The 11,654-nt window shown below is 48.3% G+C and overlaps 4 protein-coding genes across 4 annotated transcripts; 1 reads left to right on the top strand and 3 right to left on the bottom strand.

Moving 5' to 3' along the window:
• Nucleotides 1–99: 99 nt before the first annotated feature.
• LOZ57_004989 (uncharacterized protein) lies at nt 100–3,204 on the top strand (the record flags this gene model as incomplete). Its single annotated transcript, XM_049254026.1, has 2 exons — nt 100–229; nt 1,073–3,204. The coding sequence occupies 2 exons, from the start codon at nt 100–102 to the stop codon at nt 3,202–3,204; spliced, it is 2,262 nt and encodes a 753-aa protein (XP_049107095.1).
• A 383-nt stretch (nt 3,205–3,587) lies between these two features.
• HRT2 (Hairy/enhancer-of-split with YRPW motif protein 2) lies at nt 3,588–5,325 on the bottom strand (the record flags this gene model as incomplete). Its single annotated transcript, XM_049254025.1, has 6 exons — nt 3,588–3,821; nt 3,878–4,740; nt 4,794–4,906; nt 4,955–5,109; nt 5,173–5,243; nt 5,304–5,325. 6 exons carry the CDS (start codon nt 5,323–5,325, stop codon nt 3,588–3,590), a joined length of 1,458 nt encoding a protein of 485 aa, XP_049107094.1.
• A 603-nt stretch (nt 5,326–5,928) lies between these two features.
• Nucleotides 5,929–7,710, bottom strand: PPT1 (Palmitoyl-protein thioesterase 1; the record flags this gene model as incomplete). Its single annotated transcript, XM_049254024.1, has 6 exons — nt 5,929–5,964; nt 6,048–6,172; nt 6,227–6,832; nt 6,891–7,326; nt 7,377–7,457; nt 7,558–7,710. The coding sequence occupies 6 exons, from the start codon at nt 7,708–7,710 to the stop codon at nt 5,929–5,931; spliced, it is 1,437 nt and encodes a 478-aa protein (XP_049107093.1).
• Nucleotides 7,711–8,272: 562 nt separating this feature from the next.
• On the bottom strand, nt 8,273–9,973 carry UGA1 (4-aminobutyrate transaminase; the record flags this gene model as incomplete). Its single annotated transcript, XM_049254023.1, has 4 exons — nt 8,273–8,316; nt 8,376–9,538; nt 9,598–9,633; nt 9,699–9,973. The coding sequence occupies 4 exons, from the start codon at nt 9,971–9,973 to the stop codon at nt 8,273–8,275; spliced, it is 1,518 nt and encodes a 505-aa protein (XP_049107092.1).
• Between the last annotated feature and the right edge of the window lie 1,681 nt (nt 9,974–11,654).

Below are 11,654 nucleotides of genomic sequence, written 5' to 3'. Positions count from 1 at the left end.
TTAGCATTTTAAGACAGCAGGTGACCAGCAATTACAATAGACAGTAGTGAATGACAAGAATGCACTGGAGTGGGAATTCAGATATTACCCTGACAAACCATGTCAACTGATGGCAGAACAGATAAGGCGGTGTGGACACCTGACACGGGGCTGGAACAACTATTCACCGCCATATATCCCAATCCTTCAAGTCTACACAATAGAAATGTTGCAGTTATGATCTATGCAGGTGAGTTTTCGTCGGATGTTGTGTACCTCAGCCATCACTTTTGTCTCACACTACTCATGTGTTATTAAGAGATGAAGTGAAAACATCACAGCACAGAAGGCCTGCCCTCATTGGATGCCTAACCATTAGTTCTTGCCCAACTCCTCTGCCTTACTTCGCCTTACAACACATGCGATTCAAGCAGTATGCAGTATACAGAGTACTAGTATGTTGTCTTGAAACCTGCTCAAATCTATGTATCACAAATGCCATCCATTATTAGTGCTACTCTGTACTGCTCACGCACCCCTTTAAACCCAGTGTAGCCGGGCGCATATCCACTAAAACTGCAGCCATACAAAGCATGTCAACCCCAAAGGCAAGGAAGAGATTGGTATTGGATAGCTACAAGAGACACCAGGCAATCATACACAGTACGGAGTGCTATTCTGAACAGTCCCATCAGTCAGTTTTGAAGCTGTTTTCGCGCTGTCAGAATGTAGAAATTAAAGTTGGGTGTTGGCGCTTTTGGCCCAGAACGGCTTAGCGCAACCGAGCTGCCAATTGCTTGATGTTCTGGATGGAGCGTTAGAGGTAAACAAACGTGGACCGCTGAACGAAGAGCCATTTAACACCATAACATAGCACCTACTGATAAGCAAGGGTGAATGAGACGCGTCTCTTTTTACAAAGCAAAATTGGAAATATTTTGGTCATGAATACTCCCTCTTAATAGTTGAAGAATATGCTTGGCTGGCTATCAGGTACTGGCGGCGGGGAGGGCGCCGGGGTCGGTAAGTTCTACACATATCCTCACTCGCCCTACCTAATATACCCAGGCTGACTTCAATCAATGATATTCAGATGGTTCTGAAACGCCGGCTCCTGTATTCGCTTATAAAGCCTTTAAGAACGCTGTCCTCGGCACTCCTGCCGAGGTTGACGAAGATAGAGAACTCACTATTCCAATCAAGACGCTAAATAGCACCTACCAACGAAGCGACAATCTTTTGAAACAGCTGGAAAAGGCTAGATCAGAGACCAACGAGAAAGTTCAGTCGCAAGAACCATTCCCGCTCCCCAAAGCACAGCCCATGGCGTCACCTACGAAAAGTATTCTACATACACCAGGCACTGCCCATGCGAGGAGAAAAACAGTGTCATTTGGTGAAAGTGTTGTCGACAACGAACGCAAGCGATCCACCTCAGATACTGTGCTTAAGAAAGACATCCTCTCTGGAAATATCAGCCGCCAATGGCCGGCTCCCACTTCAGACTTGTCGAAAAGAAACAGAAGCAAATTAACCCAGTCATTAATAGATGCACGAGAGCAGAAATCAATTGAAAATGATGATGATTTGTTTGACATTACTAGCGAAAAACCAACCATGTCTCCTGAGAAAGTCGTGCCAGCCGAGAATCAGCCAGGGGCCCCTATGGAAGAATCCGAAGATGACTTTACTACGAATCTCAATGAACCACACTCGCAATCGGGAAAGTACTGGAAATCCGAGTACGATAGCTACAGGGCCAAATCTGACCGCGAGATCAAGAAGTTGATTAAGTACCGCCTATTAGAAAGATCATTCGCATTGAAAAGTGGAACAGAGGTTCTTCGATTAACAGAAAGATTAAAACAAGAAGAGGAAAAAGTAAAAGAAATGGAGCGTTCTCTAGCGGAGCTGGCGGCTGGGATGGCTGGGAAAATCAATAATGGAGTTCCTGAGAACGAGGATATGGTCAAAGAGCTATGTCAACGGACTGCATTAACTTTGAAGCACAAGCATAAAGCTGCTAGCTTGCGAAAAACGCTTGAACGTCACGGGATATTGGACAGCGACGAAAGTGCTACTGACAATGAACTACAACAAGACATCGCACATCAGCTTCGCAAAGCGCAGGAAGAGCTGGGTAAATTAAAAGCCGAAAATCGACCATCGGATTTCAAAAAGTTAAAGGCAATGGCAGATGCTTCGGAAAAAAAGGCAGCCGAGCTTGAGAAAGAAAATGCATCCTTGAAACGTGATCTTGCTCGAGTCAAAAAAGAAATATCTACCTACGAAGAGAGGCGAAAAGCGAAAGAGGAAAGATTAGGCCGGCGACAGAAAACTTTGGAGGCAAGAGTGCAGCAATATAGTGAACGTTTGAGAGACTCATCCAAGGCACATCATGGTGCCCAAGAAACCCTTCAAAAGGCATTTGAGGCAGAAAAGACCCAAATGCTGGATACAATTAAGTCTCTGAAAAGCAAGTTAGCTGTTATGGATAAAAACTCCCTCGTGCAACCCCATTTTTCTACGGGCCAATCTGAAGCCCCTCGACACTCCTCTTCTGCTTCTAAGGAAGAAATCGATACGGTCTGCGCTACTAAGGAGCCGTTACCTAACAAGCATTTCTCTAGGGACAACTGTTTACCGACTAATGCTAAAAGAGGTAGAAGTTCGAAAAGGGAGCAAGCGAAAGACGGCGAAAATATCAAAACACGAGGGACGAATAAGCCATCTCCACTACCTTCGGAAAATCGGTTAAATCCCACTTCTAAAGTAGGAATACTTGTTGAGGATGACGACCTTTCTCCACCAAACACTGTCAAGCGCCGCCAAAACAATATAGATCTCTTAACGTCAGCAAAGCTGTCTCAACTACATCGCTCTCGCTCAGTCTCACCTAAAAAGTTGGTACCAGCTACGGATTCTATTGTCACCAGCCTTTCCCCAAAACCATCAATGATATACCTGGAGGTTTCCCAAGCTCAACCACAACCTAAGCCTATGGATGCCAACCCTCCCCGAAAGATGTCCAGCAAATCGTCTGGATTAAATCGCCCACTCTCGCTTGTCCCAGACAGCTTCATACCTACCGGTGCCGCGGCGGAGAAGCTAAAGTCTATGTCGCCAGAGCGCATTGCAGCTGCACAAGCGCGACTTCAACGGAAAAGCGAGGATGCAATAAAGGATAGACCCCGCGGGAAAGAAAATGTGTGGGCAGCCGCCTAAGATCCACTACTTTCCTTATCTGTTCGTTTGTGTGGATGCCTTCGATTGGCATTATTTTCAATTTTGGTGACATTTTCATTTGTTTGATTTCGTGCTAGGCAGCGTGACGATTATACCAATTTGCTTTGTATTAGCGATTCGATGGCAAAGATAACCCTGGCAGAGTGGAGCTTACGGCGTTAAATTTCACAAGAATGACGCTCCTGTCACTTCTTGTATTTTTAGAGTGCTTCTAAATGCATCTATATTTTCCTTTTTCTCCGCCAAATTTTACATTAAATTTTTCAAGGCTACTCCGTACATTTCAAGATATTCCATAACTATATGCTGTTAGCTCATTTTCTAAATCTACCACCTATTTACACCTTGTTTACACTCTTAGCTCAAGCTTTTCCATCGCAGAATTGCACAACAGCCCACTTTCCGCTCCAAGCCCATTTACGAGCCCCTGATTCTCCTCCTCCTCCTTCTGTTTGACGGATACGCTCATCTTCCCCTTGAGGAAGGCCAACGATTACATCTGCCTTACATGTACGAAGTGCAAGAGTACGGATCCGGGATCCGGGACCGAGAGGTCCAATGGCATCTGAGAAAGGGGTCGCAGGATCCCAGTGCGCCTGGGGATGATGTGGTTAGTTGTTATGACTAGATAGGTGGGGGGTATCATGCTCACATCCGCTGTCAGTTTTCGGTAGTTAAGATCTCCCTTGAATAAAACTAATTCACTTTCCTTTAGATCATCCCATAGGGTGGGCGCTTCGCCTGGAATCCGCCAGTAGCTTCCAGCCGTGGTCCAGAAACGGTTGGGTCGTATGATCAACTTTCCATCGGCGTGAAATTGGCTCCACTGTTCGGATAGAAACTGCAGCTCAGCCACCTCTTGTTCCGACAGCGGCTGGGAAGTCTGGGTATTGCTTTTTGGGTCATGTTTGTCGGCTGTGGCCGTGAAGAATGATTGGGGATCCGCGAGAGCCGAGACTAGGTCACCAAAATCTTTGGGGAGGACATCAGAAACGAACCAAGGCATTGACTTGGGGTGAAGAATAACTGTCGTTGCGAGATCAGAGAGGAGAAGATAACCCGCGAGGATTAGGTCCACGAAAAGCTCGAATCCCGCATTATCAAGAACTATATCAACCCGACGCTCCTCGTTTTTCCTAGTCTTTCGAGCATTGTTCAACACAGCAAATGCAGCAGACAGATCATTTACGAGTATGTTCTCCTCGGCTGCCTTGCGCGCTTTAGCACCCTGGAGCTTCTGTATATCTTCGTATGTGAGCGAAGTCAGGAGGGATAGATCAGTGGCATTGCCCCATAAGCAAATTTCACACATTTCTGTAAAGAGCAGCTCGTCTGCTTTTTCCGATTGAGTGTCGGAATGATTGGCTTTTATTTCTTTGTCTAAGTCTCCATATCTTGCGCCTAGCTCCAGAACCGCTGGACGTGAGGACCTGAATGTAGACATTTTCTGGCGGGCGAAAATATCATAGCTCTTCCAGTGGGTAGAACGTGTGAAAAGAGTGTTTATCCGCCTGTCTATGCCGTTTGAAGTCAGTACCCCCCTATCAACCAAAACGGTAAAAACGCACAGAGATAACATTCTGCGTATAGCCACGGCGAATAAAACCAAGAGACGTCACCCCTCTGCTCCAGCTCCTTATTGTATGTCTTGATGTCATCTTCGCCATCGTCCTGTAAGGGTCTTCATCGACGGTTATCATCTATGCATAATCCAAGCTTCACTCCATACGTAGAATAGGAGCCATACGTCAATTTCCTATTGTGTAATAGCTCATATTTTAGTGCTGCAAGCTGAGAAACAATTTCCTTCCCTTCCTTCTGCTTATCATCTTCTCCGTCGGGAATTTGGATCAGCGAGCGATGAAGGTCGTCGATGGCACCCGTCTAGTTGAACAACCTTAGGCTTAGAAATCGTTGCATATGGTAGTACGAATGAGGTATTCTCACCAGAATCACAGGCCATCTTTCCAATGCCGAAGTGTATGCGAACGTATGTCGTTCGGACGTAAGAACGGGAGCTGGTTGTTGGCGGGGTTAGTTTGCCCCTCACGAACGCGATCTGGCATAGAGGAACATACGGGTCTTTGGGTCGAACTCCATATCTGATGAAAAATTCAATGCTCTAATAGAAGTACTGAGAGGATATCAAACTAATGAAGCACAGCTGCAAGGCTAGGAGCACCTTTGTCGTGGCCATGTATTTGCTACCACACTAATCGGTGGGCCCGAAAACAACTACAGATTTATGTTTACATGCCTCGCGCAATCCCCCTAGAGCTTATCCATACTGGGGTGGGCCGATCTGTGTATCTAAAAGAGATGCATTCTAGATGCCTAAAGCTCGAAAAAAATCGCGCCTACATTAGGGTGTGTACTGTACAGATCGATGAATGCAAAAATGGAAGATTTCTCATCATCTTAGCCAGCGATGCAACTTTGAAGAAAGAAGTGCTCAGGGGAGGAACCAATTCCCTCTATTCCAGCCGACTCCACGCTATAGGAACCCAAAAACACGAATCTGACTCAAACGACTACTCCGGCCTTCGGCAAATCATTGATAGTACCCAAAGCACATGGTTCATCACCAGACACGGAAAGGTAACGAGTTCTGCAGAAGTACGCCGCCGCTTTTAAAAGACGACCGTGGATCCTGGATCATATGTATGTACATGGTCGCAGGTAGCTGGGTGGTGAGTGGGCCGTTCACATAAGAGACATGATAGAATTTTGAGCATAAGCCTAGTTATGAAATAGGTTAGCCCATCAGCCAAAAAGACAATAATCGTTTCACAGTGTGGACAAGAGATGATGTATGTACGGACCATTGGTTTAATATCGGGGTGCGGGACGGCCTCGAATTTATGGAAATCGAGGTCGAGCTTAGGATCAATATTGATATAGGCGCCTTTATTATCTGTGTTATCACAGTACTTTGGTGCGGAGAAAACTAGATTACTTGTCAACATCATGTTTTCTTTTGTGGACGAGTAACAGTACGAACCTGTGATACACTGGCCATTGTGTTCAACATCATAACCCTCCATTCGTACTTCATGACTACGAATGATCGCCTTCAGGCCATTTTTGTCACAGAAACGTTTCGTTACGTCGGGACCAAACTCTGTGCCAACACCTCGCTTGCTAGGGCTGCGACCAGGGAGAACTTGGGGATCCGCCCATAGCATTTCCATCATTAAGCCAGATTGGCCAGGCTGTCGCTGGTTATGTCGGTTAAACTTGCGTATGTCGTCAAGGGTAATATCATCATTTGAGAAAAGGCCTCCATGGAGAACCAGGTATTTTTCACCAATTAGGGTTGCAAGCGGAAGCGCAGAGAAAGTTTCTGAAAACACCTTAAAGAGGCGCTCTGTATATTTGGCCTTGCATTCGCCCTCAAAGCCGTAGACACGGTTCATATCATCTGTCTCATGGTTCCCTCGGTTGAGGAAGAATTTATCAGGGCGTAGCCATTTGAATGCAAAAAGGAGGAGAGCAATTTCAGTTGACCAGGATCCTCTATCAACAAAATCACCATTGAACAAGTAGGCGTGTTTATCAGAGGGGAGACCATTGAGTCTAAAAATTTCCATGAGGTCGAAATATTGGCCTGGAGAAACAATTAGTATGCCTAGGCGACAGTTGTGTGTTTGCACCATAATTCTTACCATGCGTGTCACCACAAACAGTCAACTTTGTGCCTTCTTTCACGCCAATCTCCACCATTGTCGGCTCATTATAAACAATTTCCTTCACCGCTTGCACAATCTGATAGGCATATTTCTTGTGAATCTTCTTTCCTGTTTTGAATCGCGACATCATATCATCTATAAATTCTTGCGTCATCTCATCTTTTAGTCGAACGCCATCGTACGAGTCTTCAACGTTGATAGCATCGACATCAAGTCCTTCAAATGCAGACGGCGGCTCGGCAACCTCAATCGCCTTTTCAAATTCGATCCGCCGCACCAACTTTTCGCACTCAGCCAACTTTAATTTTGCATCACGGTCGTGAGGTGCCTTGTTTACGACAGTCCTAAAATCTTTTAAAGCCGCGCGAGGGTTTAAGATGGCGGTGTTTGCAACGGCTCTTCTCCAATAAGCCTGCAGCAAATATTAGAAATGTGCAGACCACTGGAAAATTTCTTTTTCACCTTGACATAGGAAGGATCGAGCTCGATAGCTTTGGTCGCATCGGCGACAGCATATCCGAATGCTTCGAGTTTAATATTCACCTAGCCACAGCGATAATAACGTTTTAGCCATGAAAAAAATAGAAGCCCAGACCAGATGACTATCCCAGGCCTATTACTGAGTCATGAAACTTGGACACACCTGCGCTCTATTGCACCAAAAAGATGGGTCCTGGTCATACTTTTCAATCGCTTTCGAATAGAAATCCAATGCCTCTGGCCAGGAATGTTTCGTGAAGGCTTTGTTGCCTTGCACCTTTAAAGCCGTCGCGGCTTCGATGTCCGCCGTAGCCATGAAGGAAAGGGGAATAGAGAGAGTACGCTGTCACGCTGGGTTTGGCAAAGGAAAAAAAGTCTTGGGAGTGTGGGGATGATGGGGACGGGTCACGAGGGGCGAGAAATCCACCGGCGGCAAAAACAACAACGGAGAAGATTTACAATAATGGAGAAGAGTTGAGGAGACGTACAAACGGAACAGGCAGTACAGGTGGGGTGTAGCGCCTTCGCAGGCAACGGGGGCAGACGGGGTGGGGGACGGCGAGGCCGCAGACGACGAAGATCGAGGCTACTCGGGTGTGACTTTCACGCGTGTCTTGGGAGAGGCCGTGTGCAGCCAATGGGCGGGCCGTGCGCGATCTGATAACAAACCTTGTCCGGCCCAATGGAAACCAACATACTTCATTCGGGCCCCAGGGCAAGAGAGGCAAAACGGCGGACAGACAACGTTTCAGTCGACTGGGGTCACATTGTTCAAATACATACATCATAAGTAGAGAGCAGAGGCACACATGCGATACTCATTCATGGCTTTGCTAAGTAGGGGAACACAATACGCTGTAACAAAAGAAAAAGGAGGACTACGACTTCGCGATTTTCTCTAAGCACTCAAGGAGAATGTCGGCTGTTACAGTGTCGGTTGTTAGTAAATTCCAGTTGCCAATGGAGAACGTGAAGACTTACCATGATGTTTCTGGAAAATCAGCATTGGTCGCAATCTCACCGCGGCATCTCCGCAGCCACCGATATTGATTCCTAGGCTCTTGCCCTTTCGCAAAACGGCATCTCTCTGAGGGCTATCCCACGAAATAAAGGTACCCTGGCCTTTGCCGCGGAGATTTTGGAATTCAGCGGGGTATTTCTGGGCAAGACGTTCCAGTTGGGAGAACAGGTAGTTGCCAGTGTCAGCAGTGTTTTGAACCAAGTTCAACCGCTCAATTTCCTCAACTATCGCACGGAAAATGATGGCACGCGCAGGATCACCCATCCAGGTGTTGAACTGGCGGTAGGGCTTATTGGGCCGGAGTGCGGGGTTTCCGTAGAAATATCCAGCAGCTTGTGCTTTCTTCGAGAAGGTGACGATATCTGGGGGGTTCTGGAGATTCCAGTGGTCATGAGCCCAGAACTTGCCGGTAGCTCCAAGTCCAGTCTGCACCTCATCAACAATCAAGAGAACATCGTGGCGTTTTGTAATCTCTCGGAGGCCTTGGAAGAAAGAAGGGGAGGCGTGGTTATCACCACCCTCGGACTGAATTGGCTCAACAACAACAGCAGCTACGGGGTTGTGGAATTCTTTAATGATTCTTTCCGCTTCTTGGAGACAACGCTTCTCCTCAGCAGCATTTTCAGCGGCGAATTCCTCCAGGGGATACTTGAGTGCTGGGAAAGGCGCTTTGGGCCAGTCGAACGCCGGGATATCAAGCTTGTGAATTGGCTTGCTTCGTGTGGTGGAAAGACTGCCGAAAAGACGGCCATGGAAAGCTGATTCGAACGACATGATAGAATACTTTGGTGAACCCGGAGATTGGTTGGACATTGAGGTTGAAATTTCTTCCTCTGTAAACTCCTTTTCCGGTCCTCCGCGTCTTTTCTGGGCATGGTACATGAATGCAGCTTTATATGCGGTCTCGTTGGCGTCAGATCCGGTTGTAGACGTGAAGACCTGGTTCATTCCCTTGGGAGCAACTCGAAGAAGGCCAGTTTCAAGAAGCTCCGACCATTCGGGAGAAGGAAAGTTACCCAAGGCGGGTCTGTTGATCAAAGCACTCGCCATCTGAGGTGACTTTGTAGCTTCGAGCAAGTGGGGGTTGTTGTATCCCACCGGGATGGACGCAATCTGGGAAAATCTGCGGACCGGGGTGAGCTATCCATGTCCGTATGAAGGGATAGTTGTAGGGCCGCTTACACATCTAGCAATACGTTAGCATCGGGATCGGCGATGCTAAAAAGTACAGGCGGCCAACGTTAGCTGTGCTCTTGAATTGAAATCTCGGGGTTGGGGCTTACTAGTTTCCAACGGATGACTGATAGTCCACCATCATATTTAAAGCCCTGGTATCAAACACACGAGTGAGCTTTGCAATCTCCTTCTGACTCTTCGGGCCAGGAATTTCCGTTCGGACAGTAGGGCCGGAAGGCTCATTGGGGAAATAGGCCTGCACGGCTTGTGATTTGGTAGCAGTGGCGGCGCTGGCGCGTAGTGCTGGGTATGTTGAAAGAGGACGGGTGCTGACACGAGCAGCGACACCAAATCGGGCCGATGATCGGACCATGGAAGCCATTTCGGACGTGAGTGGTGATCTCAATTGAGAGGAGAAGGCGGCGGGCGAACACGTATGATGTCAGTGGGAGTCCTCCAGCGAACACGCAATGCGAGGGAGCGAATTGGGAGAGAAGCGGAAGAGAACGAGGAAGATTGAGAGGTATGGAGAAGAACGAGTGATCGGCTGGCCAAGCACAGGTCTTTTAAATACTGGCAGCGGGCGTGTTTGTGTTCCCCCTCCTCAGTGCGATTTGGCATGCTTGGAGCTTCCAGACAGCAAAGCTTTGGATTCCGGGGAAAGGCGCTGTATCTCGGCCAATAGGCGTGCTGAATTCGCCCCACAGTACAATTATCGGTTCCTCTGGCCAATTGCACCCCAAGATTTTTGCCGAGCTTGAGCACGAGGAGTGGCGTGCTAAGCCGAATAAGGAATGTTTTTGCGGTACTTCGGGCTGGATCAACGATGACCCGAGCCGAGCAGCGTCGGACTTCGGCCAAAACAAGCAAGCAGCCGGCCTGGACGCGCCTTCTTGAAGCGAGCGGCTCTCCGGCGCGGCGTTTTATTTCTCCGGTGCCGGCCGGCTGTCGCTTGCCGGTTTCCTCTCCCGCGCTGCGGCCGAAGTCGCCAGGTGGAACAACGACCTCCCCAGATCGTTGTTGTGACCCGCCCGATCGACCGGAGCGTCCAAGAAAAATAGCCCATTGACTATGTCTGCCATACCTGTGCTTGCCTCGCTGTTGTTGCGTGGAGACTTGTTGATACACGTCAGCCGCGTTTGCCGCGGCGTGAGAAAGTGAGTGGTCGTTAAGCGAAATGCTGTTGAGAGGGCGGATTTATATGGCGGGATACGAAGTTGTCCATTTCTTCTCCTTCTTTGCCCGGAGGTCAGTGCAAATCGATAACAGATTGATGGCAGCTCTACAGAGTGCAGCTCAATTCAAGGCCAGCAGCTGGCTTCTCTTCCTTTTTCCAGTACTTGTTGCTTCTGCCAGGTGGCTGTAACCAAGTGTCGGACGATCGCCCTGGTGGCTTTCAGGTGCAGCAGCCCCCAAACACGATAGACTTTCGCAGCTGAATCGTCTTGTCTGTATGTAAAACGAGGATGTTCTCGACTCTTGACAGCTCGCAGAGGGGGTCTGGCCATTATTTTATTGCTACACCAGACTGCTCCTCTAGATTTTGTAAACCCTCTCCCCGCCCAATCACTGTTGTCCTTCCCTGTTGTGGCTCTAGTAGAGTCGGTCTACTTGCAATAATCCGGTGGGCCAGATGTTCAGCACTCCTTCGGTGGGTTGGCAGCGGGTCCCGCTTCAGCTAGGCTTTGCGACCATCGAACACGTTACTGTCCCACCGCACGGCTGCCATGCTCCCGCAGCACACCGGCCACGCCCAAAATAATATCAGCAATGATGCCCTTGTGCCTGAAATTTCCACCGCAGATCGCTGGGTAGGCCAATCCAATGCGGCATATAACCAAACTTCCCGCTCCGGCCCAGATGGCAAAAAGGGGACCAGGGACAATTTACCTTCTCACCAATAACGGGTGTCGATGCTTAACTTCTGGCGTTGCGGGCTCGACGCTGATTGAGGACTAGCCCATGCAGACTATGTTTCAGTCACCCCTGTTCTGAGGCTGGGCACCGAACTCCTGCTTCCTTTGACGGAGGGCACGTAAGCGGTGCAGCAAACGGCCCCCAAG

This window comes from Ophidiomyces ophidiicola (assembly GCF_022830035.1).
Source record: "Ophidiomyces ophidiicola strain CBS 122913 chromosome Unknown scaffold_22, whole genome shotgun sequence".
NCBI lineage: Eukaryota > Fungi > Ascomycota > Eurotiomycetes > Onygenales > Onygenaceae > Ophidiomyces > Ophidiomyces ophidiicola.
Note: the sequence above shows the minus strand (reverse complement) of the source record. Positions and strands in the feature narration are given on the sequence as shown.